General features: G+C 39.8%; 1 protein-coding gene and 1 pseudogene across 1 annotated transcript in view; both read right to left on the reverse strand.

Annotated features, from left to right (window-relative positions):
* The window catches only part of LOC110565027 (contactin-associated protein like 5-1-like), a 703,043-nt gene that overhangs the window by 290,728 nt on the left and 386,259 nt on the right, over window positions 1-26,056 (reverse strand). Inside the window, exon 8 of the mRNA XM_060371632.1 lies at window positions 10,683-10,947. Within this exon, the coding sequence (XP_060227615.1) occupies window positions 10,683-10,947 (265 nt within the window). The remainder of the gene's footprint in view (window positions 1-10,682; window positions 10,948-26,056) is intronic.
* Window positions 13,581-15,099, reverse strand: LOC110565028 (dnaJ homolog subfamily C member 8-like; annotated as a pseudogene).

Genomic DNA, 26,056 nt, shown 5'->3' on the forward strand with positions numbered 1-26,056 from the left:
AGCGAAGACAGTGAAAGTAGAAAGGGGACTAGATTGAAAAAGGGGGAATCAATAAGAGTGGGAAGAGTAGGAGAGGGAGTAAGAGAATGATGTGATGAATATGACTAAAATACATTATACATGTGTATGAAAATGGTCTAATGAACCAATTACATATAAATAACATACACTAATAATATTAAAGGAAAAAACAACACCAAAGAGCTGCAACTTATAGCTCTACATGAGGCAGTGAAGACAGGCAGGGAAAAAAGATGTGTTACTGTGGTAAGCTTAGGAATTTTTCACAGAGTAGGTAAAAGACAGAATTCATAGCTCATTGAACAAACTTTCTAGGAGACAGACATGTGCCCAGATAATAAAGTAATAGATAATAGCAAATAGAAATAGTTAATGGGAAAAAGTGGACGAAGAATGATAATCATTTCAGATGGGGAAAACAGTCTCCCCCAAGCCTTGTGTGCCAGGCTAAGAAGAAGGTCTAGCAACAGCCTTTAAAACAGGGTTTTGGAGAATACATTACTCAAGTCAGTTTCCTCAAAATTTCTGTGGAAAGAATTTGAACATTTGCACTAAGACAAACAAGCATAACACAATAACTGCATCAAAAAATCTATAATTTGGACAGAGCTGAGATGGTTCAGAGGAGAAAATCCTTTGAAGTTCATTTGCGATTATCCTCAGGATCCATGTAATGACATGGCAGTAGCACAGCATTTATAATCCCAGTGTCCCTGTGAGGTATAGGAGGTGGAGACAGAAGAATCTGCAAAAGCTTGCAGACTAGCTAACACTGCCTGCGTAGCAAGTCTCAAATACTTTCTCATGACAAGGTAGACAAGTAAAGACCAATACTCAAAGGTTGTCCTCTGACTTTATGCACATACCCTGGTGCCTCAATGCCCCTCAACAAGTACCACCATAACCTAACACCAGAATACCTGTATTTATATATCACTGTTTTCAGTTCTCCTTGTCCCGTTCTCCTTGAGTGCATGCACACACACAAGTGAGCATATGCACATGAATGCAAATTCATTTGAATGTTTCTAATGAGTAACCAGAGATACAAACCTAAGCTGTAGAACACAAGGACCAATGAGGGGTCTTCGTATTGGAACTAACAAGGCCATTGGTGCATGTTCTCAGAAGGTGATATTAGTCTAGAGGCATTGCCTTTTAATCCTAGCAATTGGTGAAGATAACACCAAGGGACAGAGTGACAGCTTAACAGGCAAAGTATCAGCAGAGAGAGAGAGAGAGAGAGAGAGAGAGAGAGAGAGAGAGAGAGAGAGAGAGCTGAGTGAATCAGGAGCTGTTTGTGGAGAAACAATACATAAGAGAAGGCAAAGGCCCCTGGAACCCTCACTGAGAAGTCCTCTAGATGGAAAGCAGAAAGAAGCCTGTTTGGCTCTCAGTGACCAGGGCAGAGCAAGCAGCTCTGAGATTTTGTTTACAGAATCTGCACAGGGAAGTCTCAGTACCAACCCTGGTGCTCCCACCAGGGCAGCTGAGAGGAGCCCAGGTGGCAGGAGTCCACCATGTTGCCTGCTAGTTCCCTTAAAATCTGCTTCCCATGGATGAGCAACCCAGAGGCTTCTTACCCTGGTGGCCCTACCTTCTCTCACATGGAACAGTCCCAGACAAGGTAGAATTTGGGTCTGGCCACGTGGACTGTGCTAATGAAGTAAAGCTTCTGTCAGGTGATTCCTAGGAATTAACATTTGAGGTACAAGGTAACTGCAGTTTTGTTTTGCTTTTATTTTTATACTAAGTTAGATATGTCTCCATAACACGTAAAGTTGTATTTGACAAAGGTTCTGGGCAGGCATGAAAGAGGGAATATGATTCATGATGCAGGATCTTGTTAGTACCCAGGAATTAAGCATCTAGGCATAGGCCATAGTAGGATGGCCTATGAAGACCATAGAAGATCACTCTAATCTCAGGCTCTACCATCTAGCCTCATTACAGATACACAACATCATAGGAGATGGATAATGTATACTTGTAGGAGCCAGAGCCTTCCTTTATCTGTTGTTATGCAATTCTGGCTCCTGATCCTTTCTAATATGACTATCCATTCTTTCTGATTTTGACTGTTATTGTTGCTGCTACTGCTGGTGGTAGTGGTGGTGGTGTGTAGGTGTGGTTGGGGTTATGAGTAAAGGAAGGAGGAAAGACAGAGAGCGAGGGAGAGAAGCAGAGAGAGAGAGAGAGAGAACTTGTCTCTAACCTATTATAAAAAAAGCTAAGACTATGTGCTGCCAGTCCTAAGAGTTGGCACTCCACACAGTCTTCCTAAAGCTCACAATAGTCATTTTCTGCTTTCCTGTCAGAACATGGATACAGGAAGCAGTGGCTCTCCCCAGCGCACTCTATTTGTCCTTTCACCACTTTTTTATTTTGGTGCAGGCAGTCTCGCAATCATCCTGCCTCAGTCTCCCCAGTGTCAGTGCCTCAATCACAGGCAAATGTCACTATGCCTGGCCAGCATTTGTTTTCATTTCGTAACTATTTATTGAAATATAATTCATGCACCATGTATTTCATCAGCTCAGAGTTCACAACTCAGCAGCTTTTAGGATGTTAAGATTTATGAAACCATTAAAATAATAAATTTTAAAATATTTCTCTTTCTATAAACTGGTAACATTAGTCCTACTCATTTATCTGTCATCTTCTGCGAAGAATTTGCCTTTGACCTTTCACAACTATAACATAAAATATATTCCACTTCATTGCTGATTTACTTACCTTAAATAGTATAAGATTAACCCACTTAGAATTCAAATTGTATGTTTGTGGAATATATTATATTCCATTTTGTAGATATTTCATAGTATATACTCATTCATTGAACACTAATAGTTGTGTTGCTTTCAATTTAAATTAAGGTGAATATTTATGCTATGCATATCTGAGAATCTACATCACTAGGGATCAAAGTCAGGACCTCAAGCTTTCAGTGTAAGCTCTTTACTTGATAAGACCCTCCCAGTACCTCTGATGCTTATCTTATCACATCAGCTGGGATCCATGATCATCACTCTCTTTGCCCTATTTCCTGCCTCATTCTGTTATAAGCTACTCAGTCACTAAAAGAACAAGAGTTTTTATATATTTACATATTTCTAAATTTTGTGTGGGGCTGAGGATCAAAGCTGGGACCTTGTATCTACCAAGCAAGTTTAGTCCAGCACCAGTAAAGATGTCTCCTAGCCCTTCAAATTTGTACTGTTGCCCAAGCTAGCCTCAAACTCATGATCTTCCTTCTTCTGCCTCTCAGTGCTGGGATTACAGCCATATGCTATTAAGCCTAGCCAAGGAGGAAACTTGTTACAACTTCAGTGCATGTGCTCCTAAGGTGTTTTGTGGAGCCAGAGATTGAAACCTCTTGCTTGTCTTACAAGTTCATTCCTTTGTGAGGCAAGGTGAAATCTCTCTCTTATTTTCCAGTATCCATCCTTGCATACGATCCTTATGAATTTACATCAGTACATTAAGCTTTCCATGTACACCTCTGAAATGAACAACAGGACACAGCTTTGATCTGCCACATCTATACTCTACTTTTCTGGTTACTCCATTGTCCACATCCATCACCTACTTTCCAAGCCCATTTGCTCTGCATGAATTCTCTTATAAAGTGTATGAACAAAGGGAGAGCATCTTTTGACTTTAGACAGTAGTCACTTAAATAATACAGAGTACCACTCTCCACCTAGAACCCCTGCACAGATGTAGCCCATGGCACTTTAGTGTCCAAGTGGGTTCCATAGTAATGGGGAGAGGGATTGCTTCTGACATAATCTGATTGGCCTGCTCTTTGATCACCTCCCCCTGAGGTGAGAGCAGCCTTACCAGGCCACAGAAGATGACAATGCAGCCACTCCTGATGTGATCTGATAGACTAAGATCAGAAGGAAGGAGAGGAGGACCTCCCCTATCAGTGGTCTTGGGGAGGGGCATGTGTGAAGAAGGGGGAGGGTGGAATCAGGAGGGGAGGAGGAAGGGGCTTATGGGGGGATACAAAGTGAATAAAGTGAAATTAATAAAAGTTAAAATAATAATAATAAATAGATAACAAGTTAAAAAAGGGGGCAGATGTCAAGGCAGATCATTCATACAGGAGGAAATACACACAGCTAATATGCATATGGAGGAACTGTTCTGTTTTATGTAAAATCATAGAAAAGTAGATTAAAGTGATGGTGAGATACCAAAAATATAATAATACAGAGTAAATTAAAGCTGATGAATGTAATATTTATTACCCTTAATAAATAAAAATATACAGGTAATTACAGCTACTACGAATTGAATAGTAAAACAGCCATGTCAACCTGCACAAGACCTGTGCAAGAGTGATCCCGTCAGCATTCTATCATGCAGCTGGAAGAGGCTTCTTGGCAATTATCAGTTGCAGAGGAGGAAAGGAGACAGTGTTTTCAGTCATGCAGTCATTAATAAGTTACTTATGCTCCTGTAAATAACCCCTCACACATGTGTTTAAGAAATTTCTCATTAAATGTATTGGTCCACTTTTTTAAAAAAGGACATGGTAGTAGGACCATTTGTGAAGAACAGGACTAGAAGGAGCGAGAAAATAAAAGGACGATGAGGTAGATATGATAAAAATACCTATGCAGCTATGAAAATGTTATAATGAAGCCTGTCATTACAGGCTAATAAACAACTGAAAAAAGAATCATACAAACAAACAAACACACAAAATAAAGGGTTTCATCTCCAATATACTGGTTCTTGGCAATTTCTTATAAATGTCTGTAACATCCACTGTCTGATTCATTCATTTGTGTCATGTTATATACAGCCTTGTGTTCTTAATTAATAATCTGTCTGTATAAGCCTTATGTTCTCAGTTGAATGAAACGTGGCTGGGGGTCAGAGTGTGAGTCATGTTTCCATGTCTCCCTTGGCTTCAACAAGGCTACTACGTCCTATGGTCTCCAAATGCTCCTTGCTTGATGGAGCATCCAAGAAGCTGAAACTTCATTTCCAAACGTCAGCAAAAAGCCCTCTCACTGTATTGTCCATAAATGACAGGCTCAGGCCTCCCTACTTGTACAAACCTGTCTCATAATTCAATGTACCATGGATCTGGAAGCCTTTCATCACTGTATGAGACAGTGACAGTCTGGTGTTGTCACCATTAGTTAATGACTGAAAAATTGAGGTAGAATGTGACAATATTACAATAGTAACAATGCAGACCTAAATGTTCAGTTCTAACTCCTGCATGTTAAAATTATGTTCAAACCTGAGACCATTTCTATCCCCACAACATGAATTTCATCCTTGACAAAGCCTGCTTCCTCAGTACCGATCCTATTCCAACATTTGCTCTCCAGGTATCTGAAGTGTCATAGTTTGGGTTTTATTGTTCTGAAGAGATACCATGAACATGGCAAGTCTTATAAAGGCAAACATTTAATTGGGGCTGCCTTACAGTTTCAGAGGTTTAGTCCATTGTCATCATGGTGTGAAGCATGGCAGCATGCAGGAAACAGGATGCTGGAGGAGCAGAGAGTTCTACATCACGATCAGTAGGAGACTGAAAATGTTTTCACACTGGGTGTGATTGAGCATTTCAGACCTCAAAGCCCTTATTCTACAGTGTGACACTTCCTCTAACAAGGCCATATCTCCTCCTATAAGACCACACATCCTAATAGTGCCACTCCCTATGGTCAAGCATTCAAACACATAAAGCTGTGGGACCATACCTATTCAAACCACCACATGCCACTCCCTATCCCCCATAGGCTTATCACCATAACATAGAACTGTATTTAGTACAACTTCAAAAGTACCCATAGTCTTTCACAGTCTCAACAATCTTTAGAAGTCCAAAGTCTCCTCTGAGATTCATATAACCTCTTAACTGTAATCCCCTATAATACCAAAATCAGATCACAAATTTCCAATTGATCATGGCATAAGATAGACATTACTGTTCCAAAATATAGTGAAGGGAGCTTATTGAGAAAAATACTGAACCAAAGCAAGACCAAAAACCAGCTTGACAAACTCCAAACTCTGTATCTCAGTGTCTGATGTCAAAATGTTCTTCAGATCTCCAAATCTGTTCCGCTTTACTGACTAAAACATACTTCTTTCTCTTGGGTTGGTTCCACTCCTTGTTAGCAGCTTTACTTGGCAGGTATCCCACAGCTCTTGGCATCTCTAACATCTTGGGGTCGCCAAGGTAATACAGGCTTTACCTCCTCATAAAGCCACCAAATCTCCTTTAATAAGGCCATGCCTCCTAATAGTGCCACTCCTTATGACCAAGAATTTAAACACATGAACCTATACAGCCATGCCTACTCGAACCACCACACCAAGCTGTCACAGAATCTTACATAACATTTTTTTTTTATCCTAGGTCTTTTTTCTGATTGAAACATTCTTCCCTTCATTCATTGCTTGATCAAATTCTACTCATTTTGAAGAGGAAATGGGAAACTTTCATTTCCTCTGACATCAGGTGGCTTTCCTGTAACCTGTTCCTCTCTATACCTTACCTTCAAACAATACATAGGATGGGCAGGAGAATACAACTTTCATTCAACCTCTATATAGACACAGAACATAAACTCCTAATGCTTAAATTAAAAAGAATGAAACTGAATTCTGCAAAGGAATTATCAAAGTGGAAACATAGAAACTGGAATGGAAATGTTGGCATGTGTGGCCAATAAATTATTCTGTTTTAGTAATGATGATGATAATAATCTAACTTTCTCAAATCCACACTGGAGTAACCTGGAGAAGCGAAGTGAATTAAGAAATTCAAATTTTTTGTCTAGGTAAATGCTTTGTATCCCTGATCTTTCCAGTACTTTAAACATGAATGAGTGAATAAACTCTAATAAAAATAAAAATTTGAAAATTGGGGTACATAGCTCAACAGAAAATTCTCAATTAAGATATATTGAATGGCAGAGAAACACTTAAAAATGTTCAACATCTTTAGTTATTAAGGAAATACAAATCAAAATGACCCTGAGATTCCACCTTATACCCGTCAGAATGGCTAAGATCAAAAACTCAAGTGACAACACATGCTGGAGAGGAAATAGAGAAAGGGGAATCCTCTCCATTGCTGGTGGAAATGTAAATTTGTACAACCACTTTGAAAATCCATCTGGCACTTTCTCAGAAAATTAGGAATAGTTTTACCCCAAGATCCAGCTATACCACTCAGGCATATATCCTAAATATGATCAATAATACAATATGGGAATTTGCTCAACATGTTCATAGCAGCTTTATTTGCAATAGCCAGAATCTGGAAACAACCTAGATGTCCCTCAATGAAGGAATGGATACAGAAATTGTGGTACATTTACACAATGGAATTCTACTCAGTAATTAAAAACAAGGAACTCATGAAATCTGCAGGCAAATGTTGAAAACTAGAAAAGGTCATCCTGAGTGAGGTATCTCAGAAGCAGAAAGACACACATGGCATATACTCACTTATAAGTGGCTATTAGACAAATAATATAAGGTCAACATACTAAAATCTATACACCTAAAGAAGCTAAGCAAGAAGGAGGACCCTGGGTAAGATGCTAAATCCTCACTTAGAAAGGCAAATGGGACTGACATTGGAAGAGGGAGAAAGCAGGACAGGACCACACCACAGAGGGCTTTCAAAAGACTCTACCTAGCAGGTTATCACAGCATATGCTGAGACTCATAGTCAAACTTTGGACAGAGTTCAGGGAATCCTGTGAAAGAAGGGGGAGATAGAAAGGCCTGGAGGGGACAGGAGCTCCATAAAAAGATCAACAGAACCAAAATTCTGAGCCCGAGGGTCTTTTCTGATACTGATATTTCAACCAAGGACCATTCATGAAGATAACCTAGTAACCCTACACAGATATAGCCCATAGCAGCTCAGTGTCCACGTGGGATTCCCTAGTAAAGGGAACAGAGGCTGTCTCTGACATGAACTCATTGACTGCCTCATTGATCACCTCCTCCTGGTGGGGAGGGGCAGTATTACCAGGCCATAGAGGAAAAGAGTGCAGACAGTCCCCAGTCCAGGTGAGACATGATAGACTAGGGTCAGATGGAAGGTGAGGAGGACCTCCCTATCGGTGGACTGAGGGATGGGCATGGAAATAGCATAGGGATGGAGGGCAGGATTGGACAGGGGATGAGGGAGGGGTTACAGCTGGCATACAAAATAAATAAATTGTAATATTTTTTTAAAAACGGAGTTAAGCCAAAAAAATAAGAAATTCAATTTCATCATTTCTATTCATCAAGCCTGTGAAAGCATAACAGAAACCACTAGGCTGGTAAATATATCCAAGTTGGGATTGATGCCTGTATCCTAGGTATGTTTAACTGTTTACTTGACACAGTCCAGAGTCATCTGAAAAGGGAAGCTCAGTTGAGAAATTGCTTTAATTATGGTGGCTTGTATTCTGTATGTTATGGGATATTTGCTCCCATTGTGAACCCCAAAATTGTGAAGTGTAAAATCCTGCTTGTTTGGTATAGTTGAGCTCTATAACAACTTTAATCCAAGAAACTGGTGATTATGGTGTGGTTCACCCAGCTGTAGCACACACCTTTAATCCAAAAGCTTTCTTTACATAGGATTGTATAAAGTTAACCCTAGGTCAAGAGGCAGAACAAGATACCAGTTGACAGTTATTAAAAAGTAGAAGTGTCTTTGAGTTGAGGGGTATTTAAGACAGTGTGGAGAAGAAGAAAGCTGTTAGGTTAAGCTCTGGCTTTAACTTAAGCTTCAGCTCCTCAGGTCCCTGGCATTTGTGGCTGAGCAAACATGAGGATACTGGAATCTGGAGATATGGTATACTGGATACTGCAGTTATGGAATCTCTAGTACATTGAAAGCCAGGTGTGGCCACATGGGGGTCTACAACCCCAACAATATGAAAGGCTGAGACAGGAGGATCCTGGGTTTAGTGAGAGATCTTTTCTTGAAGGAATAAAGCAGAGTAATGAAGTAGGTGCCATGCATCCCCTCTGATCTCTGTGAATATGTAAAGACACAGGTAACCACAGAACATATAGGCCTGCAATATACTACTGCCATGTGTACACACACACATACACTCACGCCCATAGGTTACTGAAACAATTGCCATGTATTTATGTCTTATTTTCTTTTCCTCTCATGAAACCAGTGAGATCTCAATTATTTTCAAGGAAAGTTTGTTTGGAAATTTAAAACAAGAAAAATCTATAGCGCTTGTTTGGGCTTTTATTTTTCCCTCTCACCCTTTCCAAGCAGAAAAATATGAGAACAAAGAAATTCTCAGTTCATTTGAAAGACACATTAAGAGATTCAAATTTTCAAAAGTGTAATAAAAAATCCACTTAGGGAAAGAATTATAGGCTAGCCTTCTGACACTAGCTTCACCAGTTTTGCAACTAATTTAACTTCCCTCGACTTGTGTAGTAATTGAGAGATATGTCTGAAATGATACAATACTTTTTTTCTCCCTTAGAGCTGGGTAACGTGGCAGCACTTACCAGCCTCTCTCTTAGTCTTAAGTGTGTGTTAATGGACTGCCATGTGCTTAATAATAGAAGTAGCTCCCATGTCTTTAGAGCAGAGCCCCACCAGGGCCTGTATCATCAAAAACTGCTTTTGTGACCTAAGGCCTACAAATCTCTGCATTCAAACATCTTACCAATTGGAGAGAGACAGCTCAGTGCCAGCTCACATTTATATTCTCCAAGTAAGGAGGACCGTGCTTTAAGTTTTATAATTGTGAACATAAAAAATATTATCATTCACAGTGGTTACCCCACCTCTCTTAGTGAGAATCTATTTATTCTAAGTAAAATTCTCAGCTCTGTCATTTTGAATCTTGTGATTCTGGAAACATTTCTGTAAGCCTTCATTTCCTAATGTGTAAAGTTTGAAAAACAGCCTTATATTGGAGAGGCCATGGTAAGGATAATACACAGTGTGAGAGATCTCTACACAGGACTAAGCAGTCCACTCCACAGACTCTGTAGAGTGTGCTCAATACTCCGGGATAAGAAATCTAACTCCTATTTTTCTGATGATCCTACAAAGAAGGAATCAAAAAACTTGTTGAACTAAACATGGTACATTTAGACTTCACTGTTTCTTTGTGTTTAATTAATGCCTGTGAAGGAGGGAAATATTTATAGTAAAATTTCCACCACTGGGACACCCCTCTTCCCTCTGTATGATTTTGAATGTTTTATACAGCGACTCAACTTTGGTTGACTTAGGTGAAGAAGACACCATTATAAACAAAAGAAGAAGAGACTAGGAGGGAATAAGTGAGGGAGGATGAGAATCCCTTCTGAAGAGTATAGGAAGAAGAAAGGAAGGCAGACAGGGAAGGGAAGGGAAGGGAAAGGAAGGGAAGGGAAGGGAAGGGAAGGGAAGGGAAGGGAAGGGAAGGGAAGGGAAGGGAAGGGAAGGGAAGGGAAGGGAAGGGAAGGGAAGGGAAGGGAAGGGAAGGGAAGAAGGGAAGGGAAGGGAAGAAGGGGAGGGGAGGGGAGGGGAGGGGAGGGGAAGGGAAGGAAAGAGAAGGGGAGGCAAGAGAAGGGAAGGGAAGGGGAGGGGAAGAAAAAAAAGAAAAAGGGATTGAAGGGGTAATTACAAAGGAAGTCCATAAAAACTGTACCTGTTAGGATTTCAGTTCCATGTCCTGTCATTTTCTTACTCAGGAGCCTCAGAGTCCCACCCTTAAGGATGAGCAACAGGGTCCCTGAGCCTTCAGACAGCTCTGTGGACAGAAGCAGACCATCCTCATTCCACGTTCGGAACTGGAAACTCACTGACAACCCATCCATTTGGGGGGTGCCAGGCAGCAGCAGATAACTGCTCCTGGAGTTGACAAATGTGATGGGGACAATTTGTGGTTCTGAGCAGGAAAAAGTGACATTGCCCTGAAAAACAATAACAAAGCAAACATATGAAAGCATTTTGTTGTTCTGCAATCTGTCAGCTGGTATAAAAATCTACCAGCGCTGACCTTAATTTCAGAATCATTCCACATTCAGCTTCATAATCTTAAAAGAAAAAAATATGTCAGCACTGTTCAGACTGGCTCACAAGACTGTTTCCTGTTTCTGTTTTAGGATCCCAATGTTATTTGTAAAGGTTGTCTGAGATTCTAGGAAAAGGGTCAAGGAAAAAATCAACATCTTATAGGGAACCAAAGATATAAAAATAATTACATTAAATTCCTGGGAAAGCCCATATGGTGAGTCACCTACGTACCAAACTATGGAATAACATTGAAAGCAATAGTCATAGAAAAATATTGTTACAATAAGAAATGTGCAAAGGAAAAATTGACCCTGGATCCCAAGGAAAAAATGCCATGAAAAAAGTGAGAGAAACAGGAACAGAGAAGAGCACTGAAGTAATGCTGGCTACATTTTAATTTCATAAGAAAGTACAAAGCAAATAACCCAAATAAAAATGAGATACAGAGCTGAACAGAGAATTCTTAACAGAAGAATAGTGAATGGTGGAGAAGCACCTAAAGAAATGCTCAACATCCTTAGTCATCAAGAAAATGCAAATCAGAACGACTCTGAGATTCCATCTTACACCTGTCAGAATGGCTAAGATAAAAAACTGAATTGACAACACATGTTGGTGAGGATGTGGAGAAAGGGAAACACTCTTTTGTTGCTGGTGGGAGCTCAAACTTGCACAACCACTTTGGAAATCAATCAGAAAACTATGAAAAAACATACTTGAAGACCTGGGCATACCCTGAAAGATGCTCAACCATTCAACAAGGATATTTGCTCAACTATGTTCGTAGCAGCTCTATTAATAATAGCTAAAAACTGGAAACAACCTAGTCATCACTCAACAAAAATTGGATAAAGAAACTGTGGTACATTTATACAAAGGAATACTACTCAGCCATTAAAAACAAGGAAATTATGAAAATTTCTGGCAACTGGATGGAACTATAAAAGATCATCCTGAGTGAGGTAACACAGACCCAGAAAAACACACATGGTATATGCTCACTTATAAACAGATATTAGTCATACAGTACAGGATAGACATATTACAATGCACAGACCCCAGAAGATAAGTCTGATGGGCATCTTAGGCTTCATGTCAGCCCATTAGTTAGAGGATTGGGGGATATCTCTGGCATCAACTATGTTGCTTGCTTTTTGTTCACTTCCCCCTAATGGGACTGCCCCATCGGGCCACATGGGAGAAAGAAGAACTCAGTCGCATGTGAATAGATGAGCTGGAGCTTACAAGCAGAGGGGCTCCTCTATTATGAAGAATAAGGGATAGGGGATGTGAGAGGGAGGGTGGGACTGGAGGGAGAGAAAGGAGAAGCTTATGACCAAGATGCAAATTGAATTCATCAATAAAAAAAAAATAAAAAGAAAAAAAGAATATTTGCAGTTATTTGGGTAGAAAGTGCCAGAGAAATCTGAACCTGGGTGGGATATTAAGAATGTATTATATTTGTTGTGAATGAAACTCAGGTGGCTGAGTGCTTGCCCAGCATACACAATAAAGCTAATAAATTTCCAGCAGCATATTAAATAGGCATGGTGGTGCACACTTGTAATCACAACCCTCAGGAGGTAGAGGCAGGAAGATCAGAAGTTTAGGGTCATCCTTGTGTACTAAATAAGTTTGAGGTCAGCTTAGGCCACATAAGAGAACAACAGACAGAACCAGTTTTGACTAAAGTAGAAAAAGGGGTAAGCCGATTACCACTTGCTAAGTGGGAATGAAATGGACCCCATGTGTATTTAAGACACACAAAATAATTTCCATATCAGGAACTTATGGTGAGTTAAAGGATGAATTTATATGCTCATCCCATATATTTTTCGTTTATCTCATTTTGTGTGTGTGGGTATAATATTTATTATACATAAAACAATATTTCCACTAATGGGTGCAGACAAGCAAGTACACAATGGGACTGGTTGGAAGAGGGCTAATTCTTTGGAAAGTGAACGGTTTAAATACTAGGGCTCTCGTGGCACTCTGACTGATTGGCCAGTCAGACAGGACTCGACCAAACACCACAGGACATCAGGGCATCAGGTGACTGACTGCCACATGAGTCCACAATGCCTCTCCTATTGGATCTAGGCTTGCAAGGATGGCATGCCCAGAAGCAAGCAAAAGAGCTTCCCAAGGTGGGCCACGCTGGTGTAGAGTCATGGCGACACCACTGTAAGCAAAATATTTACCTGGAGGATTTTTCCAAACTACACATGACAGTGGAGCCACCACAACTCAGTGCAAGAGGAAACATTAAGTTACAGGCTGTGGGAAAGAAGGTGGCATGAGTTTGTGGCTCCTTCAGATCTTGGTGGTTCCATGGGTAAGGATGGGGGAAGGTTAGACCAAGGCCCTCTCAATGTACAAAGAATTACGTTGATTTATATTAAACTGTATTTAAAACAAAATAGACTAAAAAGCAAACACTATTGTATGTTGGGGTGGAAGTAGAAGAAAATGAGTGCTTGAAGCAGAAGGAGGCAGCCGGGAAAGGCTCTGGCTACAGCCTTGCAGATCACTTGCACTGTTCCTTCTTTGCTTTCAGTGGCCGCAGGAAGGTCCATTTCTTCTCCTTCTGCCCCTTTGCATTTCCCTGGAAATGTCTCCAGCTGTCTGCTGGACCATCCCAACTTTGTTCACTCCATTCTCCCTTGGCATTTTCCTGGGCTTCAGTGTCCTCTCTGCAGTTTCCTTTCGTGCGTTTCTTTGGCTTCTCTTTCTTTCCGTTCAATTTCCAGCCCAGCAAAGAGTTTCCTGGTCTGTTTGTAGACTGCCTGTTTGAACAGTAAAGGATCATGTTCCTCTATGTTTGTAGATTTTTCTTCCTTCTCCAGCTGTTCTCTCTCTCTCTCTCTCTCTCTCTCTCTCTCTCTCTCTCTCTCTCTCTCTCTCTCTCTCTCTTTTACAGTGTCTTCCACATATGCTTTTCCCTGGCCCTCTTCTTTAGTTCCTGATGCAGTAGCAACTTGTAAGCTTTGTCCACAGCTTCAAAAGCCTTCTGTGCTCTCTCAACATCATCTTGATTTTTGACAGGATGCACCAATATAGAGAACTGTCATAATCTCTTTTTTTATTTCTTTTTTATTTTACTTAATTATTTTTATATTAATTACAGTTTATTTACTTTGTATCCCAGCTGTAGCCCACTCCCTCATTCCTTCCCAATCCCATCCTCCCTCCTTCATCTCCTCTCTGCCCCTCTCTAAATCTACTGCTAGGGGAGGTCTTCCTCACCTTCCATCTAATCCTAGTTTATCAGGTCTCACCAGAACTGGCTGCAATGTCCTCCTCTGTGGTCTAGCTAGGTTGTTCCTCCCATGGTGGGGGAGGGGAGAGGTCAAAGAGCTAGCCACTGAGTTCATGTCAGAGACAGTCCCTGTTCCCCTTACTAGGGTACCCAGTTGGATATTGAGCTGCCATGGGCTACATCTAAGCAGGGTTTCTAGGTTATATCCTTGCATGGTCCTTGGCTGGAGAATCAGTCTCAGAAAAAAAAAAAAAAAAAAACCCTGTGCCCAGATATATTTGGTCCTTGTGGAATCCTGTCCTCTCCAGGTTTTACTAACTCCCCCTTCTTTCATATGATTCCCTGCACTCTGCCCAGAATTTGGTTATGAGTGTCAACATCTGCTTTGATACATTGCTAGGTACAGTCTTTCAGGGGCCCTCTATGGTAGGCTCCTGACCTGTTTCTTGTTTTCTCCTACTTCCAATGTCCATCTCATTTGTCTTTTTAAGTGAGGATTGATCATCTTACCCTGGGTCCTTCTTCTTGTTTACCTTCCTTAGGTGTACAGATTTAGGTATGTTTATCTTATTTCTTCATCTGTAACTTCTGGATCTATCTGAAGAATCTCAAACGGGTTCATATTAAAGTAAGAGTAACCAGGACAAGTCAATCTTTCAATCTGATTTTTGGATGTTAAACCTGAGTCTCTCTTCTTTATTTGTTTCACTTCACTACAGAAGGTCATAGATTCCTCCTCTTCACTAGGTCCTCTGCCCAAAGCCCATTGCTCTCTGGAAGATGCCATTTTCCCTACTGTCAGTTTCTATAGAGGAGAATAGAAGAAAGGCTGAACAATCCTTTGTAGAAGGATTCTTTTGTGAAAGTAATTTTGTATTTAGAGAATAAACTCTACATGCAAACATGCCATATCTTCGTTTTCAGTACTGGGTCCTTTAGTCTTTGAAACTAATCTTCACAGCAGTGAGCGCGCCTCTGTTAATCTCATTCAAGAGTGTCACAGAAAACATCTCCTGCAGATGCATTCTTTGAAAGCCAGATTTTGCATAATAGGGCTCAATTTTCCCTGAGTCTTCTCCTCAAGCCAACATCACTTGTGAAACCAGGAAGAACTACCAGAAGCATGCTATCCAGAGCAGCTGGCTGAATTCAATTTCTACCCAGGATCCCAAGTGTCAGAAGGAGATGCTTCGTGTACGTCAGAAAGCCAGAAGGCAAACACACAGCAACCTTTTCAGGAAAAGACTTCCACAGGTCTTGAGTTCAGTGGATAAAGTACTTGCTATGCAAGAATACTGACCTGATTTCAGATCCTCAGAACCCAAACAAAAGTGCAGGTGTGTGTAGCAGTGTGTATTTGTAATCCCAGATAAGCAGGTAGATACATTTGTGCTCTGAATGCTTGCTGACCAGACAGTTCAACTAAATAGATGAGTTGCAGATTCAGTGATAGACCCTGTCTGAAAATCAATAGAAGGCAAAGAGCTCATGCTGACCTCTGGTGTCCAATGCATAGGCACACATACACATACTTCCATATGCCCTCATTTATATGAAACATCTGGTCCCAACTACATTTGTTTGCAGTAGTCATATGTTCATGCAAACAAATAAGTGGACCCAAGCGCACTTCTAGCAACACTTGTACATTTGCAAACATTGACTATTTACTCAGCAATCAGGTTGTTTGAGCATGTTCTCACATGAGTCATTGGTTGTGGTTGTATAGATGTTTTCCTCTCTTTAAAAAAGATTGCCATAGTTAATGAACGGGATTAAAGTGAATAATGATAAAAAGTGAATATTCATCAAGAAGCAATGTGTACCATCCTAAACAAAAGGCCAAAAGGTTATATGTGCCTTCTGGATTCTCCACTTAAAGGGCACACAAACCACATCTCAAAGTAAGAATCATGTGTCATGTTGGTGGTGACTGTGGGAGAGAACACCATGTATAACTTCTATTTGGTTGTGGTCACCTGTGTTGCTTCTTCTGGTTTGAATATCATCTAGTAGAAATATCTACAGATTATCTCAGGTATAAATTTGCCTCTTTGGATTTCTGCCACATTTGAGAAGGATCACATCCTAGTGTCTGAATGACTATACTTACCATTGGAATAAATAAAGTTACAAATGTACCACAGAGAGACTAAAAGCTGATAATAACATTTCTTTTTTCCCTGTTCTGATGTTATCATTGCTTGTAATAACAAATTTGTCCACCACCACACTGGACCTAAAATTTGATGCATTATTGAAGAAGTAGTGCTTGAGAGATCAGAAAGAGACAGATGCAAAAGCAATTGAGGTTCTAAAAAGGTGCTGTCACTTACCGATTTCAAACCTGCAGTTCAGTTCAACTTGAGTATTGGGTTCTCTGGATGAAACCAGGGCAGTTATCACCACAGATAGCTGGTACTTGTAGCAGGAACTTCCCCTTCTTTACAGAGTGATAGTACCCGCACAGTCATTGCTATATGTGTTTGTTTGTGTTTGTTACTTTTCTTAATGCTGTGATCAAACATCTGACAACAAGCAACTTAAAGGATAAAGAGTATTCTAGCTTACAGTTCAAGGAGTTACAGTACATCACTTCAGAAAAGACATAGCATCTTGTGATGTAGGCATGATCACAGAAGCCTGAGGCAACTGATCACATGGATTTCACAGTCAGGAAACAGAGACAGAGAAATGATGGTACTAAGCTCGTTTTTTCCTTTTTATGAAGCCCAAGACCCAAACTCATAGTGGGTCTTCTACCTTAAGTATCCTATTCAAGATAACGCCATGCAGTAATGCCACAAAGTTTATCTCCTAGGTGTATCAGGGTCCTGGCAAGTCAACAGTGTTAACCACTGAGATGTTTTTTTTCTGCTCTGTGTTGCTAGAACAAAACCTCTGAAGTAGAAGCTAAGCCCTTATTGCTGAAGACACCAGACACTTCTGAATTGGGACCCCAGGCTGGAACAGAACTAAAGCCTCTCCATGAAAACTAGCTTTATTGATACCAGAAGATGCCACATAAGGTGCTAAAGAAGGGAAGCAACCAACAGTCATATCTAACTATGGTGCCTATTGATGCCTATGACCACATCAGCAACCAGATTAGCATGAAAACCTTAAGGGTACAATAGTGGTAGCCACACTTTCATGGTAACCAACAACTCTCTAATTGGACTTAAGACCAGATTAAGGAGAGGAAAACCACATCTGTTCCTGGAAACTAGCCAAATAGTGAAGTCATGGATCTTGGAAAATAAATTAAACTACTACTTTACTAAACTATAACAATACTTAACTGTATTATAAATATTTGTCTTTGTACACACATTCCTAACATAATTTGTAGTCTTCAAGCTACATCAATGAAATTTCTCTCTGTAAGAGACAGGTACCATTATAGAAAGCCACAACCATTCAAAATACAGAGTTGCGGAGACCAGTCCTAACTAATTACATGTTTAACACAACTCCCACACCTAAGGCTCAGAAAATATTGTGAAAGAAGGAGGAAAATGTTACAAGGGCCAGAGGACCTCAGAGTGTGCTATGATTACATCTCATAGAAGTCTCAGAGGCTACAGCCATAAAGTCTCACCAATATGACTGCCCAAGCAGGAGTTGAGCAAGGAAAATAACAATAGCCATGTTAATGTGGAGAGGGAAAAGCCCAGGAGGCATCAACTCTGTACAATGAAATATAGGCAACTGAAATATAGGAATAATGAAATTGGAAATAAACAGTCTTTCCCAATGAGGAGTTTATCAATTCATTGTTGTCCAATGCCAAATCGTCATCCTTGAAAACATACATAAAAGTAACATTATACAGACTGAGCAAAGGTAAGGGTAAATAATGTAATTTTATTATAACCTCAAAAGAAGAAATAATTTTTAGAAATAAAAGCAAAATATCTGAAGTTGGAGAATTTACAACAACAACAAAAAAGAGATTTGCATAGCATGTAAGTTTCAAGGTTGAAAATACAAAGTCAGCTTTACTGAAGTGTTTGGCATCTCTTCAGAGCCCATTGACTGGGACACAGAATAGCAGAAAGGCAGAAGTGGCTATACACAGAAAGTGATAAACACATGGGGTCATCTTTTCAGAAATAGTTTCTGTTTATTTTTAATTATGTGTATTGCATGTGTGCACATGAGTGTTTAAGCATGTGAGTGCAATGCCCATAGTCAAAAGTGTTGTAGTTACAGGTGTTTTTGAGCTGCCTGATACCTAAGTGAACTTGGGTCCTCTGCAGAAGAAACACGTGCTCTTTTCTGAGTCACATCCTCAGTAGTCTGACTACCGTTGGTGACAGGTATACTTCCCGTAACCCTGTGACATGACCCATAGTTGCAAAGAACAGAACCTTCCGTATTTCAATTTGCTATCTTGAATTCAAAGACGTCTTACTCTGGCTACATATAGTAATATGGGCTATTCATTACCTATAGCATGGGCCATTTCTCCATAGTCATCTATAAGAAGAGGAAGCCTTCTTTGTTTGGTGAGAACAAAGTCTTTTCTGAACCCACCACTGTACTATCCCTGGGTTTAGTAAGTCTCTTGCCCTGAAGAGGAACCCATCTCAGTAACTTTCTCTCAAACTTCCCTCTTTTCAGTCCCCTAAAACTAACACTAATCATATCAGCTGTTAGATAAAAACAAACTGCAGGGTTTGTGGGCTGCATGTATGCAGCCCAAGATACCTATGACTGATGCCCAACACAAAAGTGTAAACTTACTTAAAACACAGATATTTTATTTTGTAATTTAATAGAGTAGCATTCAAGCAGGAATTCAATAGATGAAAGTTTCATGTTATAGAGTCAAAGACTCAGCAACGCTACATGGATCAAAGATGTGAAGATTAAACATTATTTCTGATTCCGCATGACATGTTTAGATGGGACTGGCATTTGGACCGGACGGCACAGCCAGGAAGCTATCTTCTCTCTTTTCCCACTGTGGTTGAGCATAGTCTAATTCATTTAGTGTTCAAAGAGGACAAAAAGCACAGCGAAGAGGTATTCATAACCCCCCTTTTACATATTTTCCTGCTTGATCTGGTGTGTCTCTTCTTATCTTTTCTAGCCATCAGCTGAGACTTACTCTACCAGCCCAGCTTGACAGCTTCTCCAGATTTCAAACCAGAATTATTTACATCATTGATTTTCTTTATTTACTTATATCCTCTTGGGTTGGTGTGTATGAGGAGAGGGAGGTGTCTAGTTAAGAAATAGCCATTCATGCTGCTTCCAGGACTCCATAATTTGCTGGACCATCTCCTTATAAGAAACCTCAGCCTCAGGTTGTCTTGTGTATTTGTGACTGTCCTGTTGGGAAGGTGAGAATGAAGAGACATTTTTACCCCTCCCTTTGGCTACTGAACTATTTAAACAATGAACTCCAAGAAACTGAAACTCCTCCAGGAATGACAGGCTGGGAGAAGGTAATGGCTGAAGCCCCATTTCAGCCAGAGTGGGAATTTATTTCTCTGAAAGAGATTTTGGATGATTGTGACAACTTTTCTAGCCACCTTGCAAGACAGACGAGAGCTCAGACAATGTTGATGGGCAGGGGAGCTTAGCTATGAATCAAGAATGCCTTCCCTGTTTTCAAATCTAAACTTCTTATTAAGATCCCACGATGATATGCTAGTGCACGTTTCTAATCCCATTAGTTGGGAGATTGGGACAGGCAGATCTCTGTGGATAAAGGCAGCCTGGTCTACAGCATGAGTACTCAATCAGCCAGGGATACACAGAGAAACCATGTCTCAAAAACAATCCCACATATGGGTTTGAGGAACACACTAGACTTATTTACTCCTCTTGCCAACATGATCATATTGAATATGTCTCCTTTCTCTGCTTTGAACTACAATTACTATGTTTAGTTGGACTCTTGAGGAATGGTAATTGACCCAATCTTATCACCACTGTCATAGTCTTGCCTCTGACTCTTGCAAGTGTGTGTCCCTGTCCTAGTTTTTTTGTGGAACAATCTGACTGGTATAAATAGAAAATGGAAAAATAAATACTAGGCTTATTTTCAATACATTTACAGTTACACTTGGGTGAGAAGGAGAAGCCTGACTCCTGTAACCCTTTGCTTACACAATGAATAAACTTCAAGTAGGGAAGAACACATGATTCCTACCTGCTAAAGGTTTAGCATCTGACTTGTTTGTGTGTCCCACAATCCCTATTAGAGTGTGAAAACACCATAACAGCAAATGAAGCTTTTAACTCAGTCATCTATCACTTGAAATTGTTGCTATGGCAATGTGACTCATGAACACTTTGAGCCTAATTTTTCTACCACAAGTGACCTCTCCAGATTCCACACTATCCATTTTCTCCTGCAATTGCCCAGTGAGTCTTATTCTTTGCCCACACCTGAGTTCTTTTCATTCCTCTACATCCTAAGTCCTGCCTTCCATGGTGGCTTTCAAATGGTCTATTTTACCTGCACACATCTGCATATTTCTAAGAATATCTTATAAAAATAATCAGACTTTATGGCAAATTTGTTAGCATATAAAAGGGTGAGAGAAGAGTAAGGATTGATCGAGAGAGAGAGAGACACACACAGAGAGAGAGAGAGAGAGAGAGAGAGATTATGGACAATATAGAACTCTTCCCTGCCCAGGCTACTTACAAATAAATTGCACTAGAAACTCGATAAAATCGGGTTATGTGTTAGTGACAGATAAAGGGTCATTAGCTTCTTGACCCAGAGGTATTTTGAGCACATACTTTCCCCACAGTAACTTGACTTGCACATCTGGATCACAGTCCATCACTGAGTGCAGTAAGGCAGTAACTAAAGACAGAGGCCAGGAGCCAGGAACAAAGGCAGAAACCCTTTAAGCAAGCTGCTAATATATTTTCTCCCCATGACTTGCTCAGCCTGCTTTCTTAAATAATCCAGGACCACCTGCCCATGGGTGGTACCACATAGAGGGGAGTGAGTCCTCCCACATACATCATTAATCAAGAAAATGGCCCAGCTACAGGGGGGGAGGGGATACAAAGTGAATAAAGTATAAGTAATAAAAAATTAAAAAAAAATAGAAAACAGAAAGTAAAGGCCATGCTATAGACACCTAACCTGTCAAAACCAGGAATCCAAATGAACTCTGGGTGAATTTTTTTCTTGTTTGGTGGGGGAACAGAAGGAAGGGAGGGAAGGAAAAAAAATGCCCACAGACTTATCTACTGGCCACTAGCCCTCTCTCTCATTCTGAGCAGTATCCTCTTTTTTTTTTTCTTCTTAGTAAACAATTTATTTTTCCTATTTCTCTGTATCACTGCTCGAATGATTTGAGACATGAGGACAAGAAAATCATGACATCCTCCAAATTCCTTTCTGCTCCTATAAGAGTTGGCCATTAGATAGTGAATACGTAGCAATCTTTATTTCAATTTTGAGAAGGAATTGAAAGTGTTGCACAGAACTGGAATCTGATCATTAATATATACTAGTGATTGATGATTAAACCCAGAAAAAGGATGGACTCTAGACCCTACCTGTCACTGAAGAACTAAATGCTACCAGTAGGTTCAGGGAGGGGAAAGGCACTGCCTCAAATTATGTAACAGCTGAAGACTCTGCCTTGCTCTAAAGGATATTTCCAAGCCAGTGGTTGCAGAAATAGCTCTGACTAAACTAAATGGGCTTCAGAACAAAAGTCATGAATCTGGACAAAAGTAGAGAAGAGATGGGTCTTGACAGGCATAGGAGGGAAGATAAAAAGGATGGTGAGTAAGAGAGTACTCAAAATGTATTATGTACATTTAAAATCATTCAAAGTACAAAAATTAATTTTATAAGATGAACTATAGGTATCTTAGGGACAAAAATATTTTATACATAAAATTTTACAATATTTTATGCTAATTAAAAATTTTTTAGCAGGGGTATAGGAGGTCTGGCCTAGAGAAAAATTTCAAAGAAACATACAGAGCAAATATCCACTCTGTGACTCCCTCACAGAATCTATGGCAAAAGAAAAAGTCCTTGTCCATGATCAGAAACCTTCCACTAATCTATACCAAAGTCCTGAAATAATTATCCCTTTTGAGAAAGAAGACTGCTCTTCCACAATGTGTATAATGAAATGAAGCCATCCCTGATATGAGCCATCCCTGATAGGGCTGAAATGAGCCATCCCTGATAGGGCTCTTCTATAATGGCCAAGTATGGGCAGTTGTTTTTTCTTAGCCAAATTTTGGCTCACTGATTTGGATTATAAGTGCATTTTTCTTGAACATCTCACTAACTTAAAATAATTTTACTACCTACTCAAGTCATTTAAATACCCTATGGAAGACTCCTGAAAACTATGATGCTAAGTTGGGAGATGGCTAGAGATAGCAAAGCTATCTCAGATTGCACTTACTGAGCAATCACTAAAAATGGTAGTTGTATCCCCGCATCGCATTCTTGTAACAAGCCATAGATCGGGCACAAGCTTGAGGTCTGAGGTGGGAAAAAATAATACTGTTGGGCCTCTCTGACTCCCAGCTAAGCTGAGAGCATAAACTCCAGGTTTCAAGAGAAACTTAGTCAAAGGAATCTGAGAAGAGTGAAAAAGGACACAATATGAGTTTTCTGGGTTTTGCACATGTATGTACATCTGCATACATACATATGCATATATTCACACACATATATAATTAGGCAATATATAATTATGGATTATATGTGTATTATATATAAATAAATATTTTAAAATGAGTAAGAAAGCTGTCATATTCATTGTTTTAAGTAATATCTTGAGCATAAACAATAAATAATAGCTAAAAAGAGGCAAATCAATTATTTTTAGTCATTTTCAGTTTGACTATTTGTTCGTACCACTCCACCACCAGCCTCTGCCTTGGGAACTTCACGTAATGGCAAGAATGTAGAGACTGGAGAGGGAAACATCAGAAATAGAATATAAAATAGGCCAGTTGGCAGAGAGAGAGAGAGAGAGAGAGAGAGAGAGAGAGAGAGACGTGTCCACACAATTTCACCATTCAAACACTGATCATTTCCTTGGCAATAAAACCCTGGGATGGACTTGAGTCACCTAGCAACAACAAAAAGCAGATAATGAATCTGGTCACTATTGTAAAAGGGCCCAAAGTTACAAATCAGAATGAGTTGGGGTTAAGTCTAAGTAGACTTGTTACTCAGATAGAAGCTTCATTGCCTGGTACACACATGGAGGGATGATTTTCAGCTTCTTTTCTCTCTGGAACTCCCCAAATCCATTTACAGTGAAATATTGTGACTTCTTCTACCCTCCATTTTGGCTCTAACTAAAGATGTTAAATAAAGTGTGTCTGACATTTTGTTATGATTTTTTTTTTAACTGAGTGTGTATTTGTGTCTGTGTAAACACATTCAGGAGCCCATGGATACTTCAGATGGTACTGGATCACCTGCAGCTAGAGTTATAGTCTGTTGTGAACCATCTGATGTGGACTCTAGGAATCACATCCAGGTCCTCTGCAAGAAATGTATAAACTGCTGAGCCTTCTCTCATCCCTTGACTCTGATTTTAAGACATACACCACAGAAAATGTAGCAGACCAAGACTGAAATTTCTCTTCTTTTGACTGATTTCAGATTCTATTAAAGGGGCAACTGCATAATTCTATCACTGTGCTGAACTGTTATTTACGGAAAATGCTCATTGTGGGTGTTTGTTGTGTTTCTAATGATCATCAAACTACAATAACATGTTTCTAGGTAAAAAGTAAACGCACTCAGCATTGGCAAGGTCGAGCTTCAATCACTCAATCAAGAAAAGCCAATTAAGCATTTGTTAAGCTAAGGGAAAAAAATGATCTTGATTCAATCTAATTTGTGGAGAAAGATTTCAAAGCAAGCTCTTGATTATTTTTTTCCCCAAACAGCTGTAACAATTTCTAATTTGATGTATCAGAAAACCATCAAGCCTGAGACTGCCCCTGTGCTTCTTGATTTACAAGTTCAAGGAGAGCACCAGTTCAAATTAAGGCTGCTTTTCATCTTTGGGGAAATAATAGGCTTCTTCACAGATTCATTTATTTATTCAACAGATGGTCTATAAGCAGCTGGTGCCAGGTCAGGCTTTCTGCTCTGGCTAAGAACCAAAGTCTGGAGGAAGCCATAATTAAAGAATGTCCACCTGAAATCTGCCTGGCCACAGAATGAGGCTCTGAGAGATTATGCCATCAACACTGTGTCTAAGAGCCACAGGGTGGCATGTATCTTCCCGTGACAGCACAGAACAGAGCTTCACGGAGTTTCTTTCATTTGGGATAGGAGTAGAATTTGGATGAAGAAACAAAATTGAAACATAGACAAGAAAGGTGCTCACTATAGTCTGAGAAAACAAAACAAAGCAAAAACAAGATGCTTGCTATCAAGATACAATGGATGCCAATGATTTGCTTCTTCTAAAGAAGTATCTGGGCTTACAGATCAGGCTGGTCAGAGGTTCAGTCAAGGGACACAAGGGGAAAATAATCTGTGATATAGTAGGGTGAGCGCAACCAGTGGGAAAACTATATAAGAGAACAGAGGTCTTCTTGTATCCTGTTCCTTCAGGCTGTCAACCCTTCCACCCAAGACTACATATGGCCCCTGGTTTTACATTTGTGTGTGTGTGTGTGTGTGTGTGTGTGTGTGTGTGTGTGTGTGTGTATGCTATAAATCACACATTGAGATCAGATGAGAACTTGATTGGGGAAGTCATTTACTTACTTCTATTAAGTGAGATATAAGAACATAACTCAGGTGGCAACTGCCTTTATAAAGTAAACCATCTTGTCTTTCTCTGCTCTCTTCTCTTTTTCTGCATCTCTTCTCCTCTTCTCATTCTCCTCCTCTCTCTCCTTTGCAAGTGCTTTTCTCTCTCTCCCTCCCTCCTTCCCCCTGCATGACAATTGAGAGCTGCTTCCATCAAACCTGCATTTATATATTAAAAAAAACAACAACAATAACAACAAAACATCTTTCTAACACTCATTTTTTGATACAGTCTCTCACAGAAACTTGAGCTTCTTAGTTGAGCTATATTGGGCCAACAAGCCCCACTATCTTCCTGCCTCTGTCTTTCCAGTTGGGATTTTCAGGCATGTGCTACCATGCACAGATTTTTAGATGGGTGCTGGGTTCTGCCCTCCGGTCTTTATGCTTGTGTAGCAAGCACTGTCCAGCCTGAGCCCCGCACTCTCCAGCTTCATTTTTGTCTCTGCTATTTCTTTTCTGTCTTAAATTTTCTACCAAAGCTGTGACTTTGGGTTGTGTTTTTCTTCCTCAACTATTGACATTTCTCTTTAGCACCCAAATCTTATGTTTTTGTTTGTTTGTTTGTTTTTTGTTTTGTTTTGTTTTTTGGGGGGTCACAAAAAAAATTCCCACCAAAGTTTTGAATGTTTTCAAATAATTTTGACCCCACTATAATATACAAAACCCAAAGAATGATTTTAGGATTTGAAGGTGGAAGGAGAGATTGAGAAATAGACCTATGTCTAAGCTTAAAGAAATTAGTTTTAAACCAGAAGATTAACAAAAGCAACTTTATTCTGAATAACCCCTTTAGAGTTTAAGGTAAATATATTTAGCTGATAATATAAAAACAGCACAGTAACAAGACACCTACTTTATGATGCTTAAATGCATATCGTATTTCCATGTCCCAATCAGTTACTGTTAAAATTTACATTATTGTTGTTTTAATGGTATCTATTTGGCT

This window comes from Meriones unguiculatus, chromosome 18, assembly GCF_030254825.1.
Source record: "Meriones unguiculatus strain TT.TT164.6M chromosome 18, Bangor_MerUng_6.1, whole genome shotgun sequence".
Taxonomy (NCBI): domain Eukaryota; kingdom Metazoa; phylum Chordata; class Mammalia; order Rodentia; family Muridae; genus Meriones; species Meriones unguiculatus.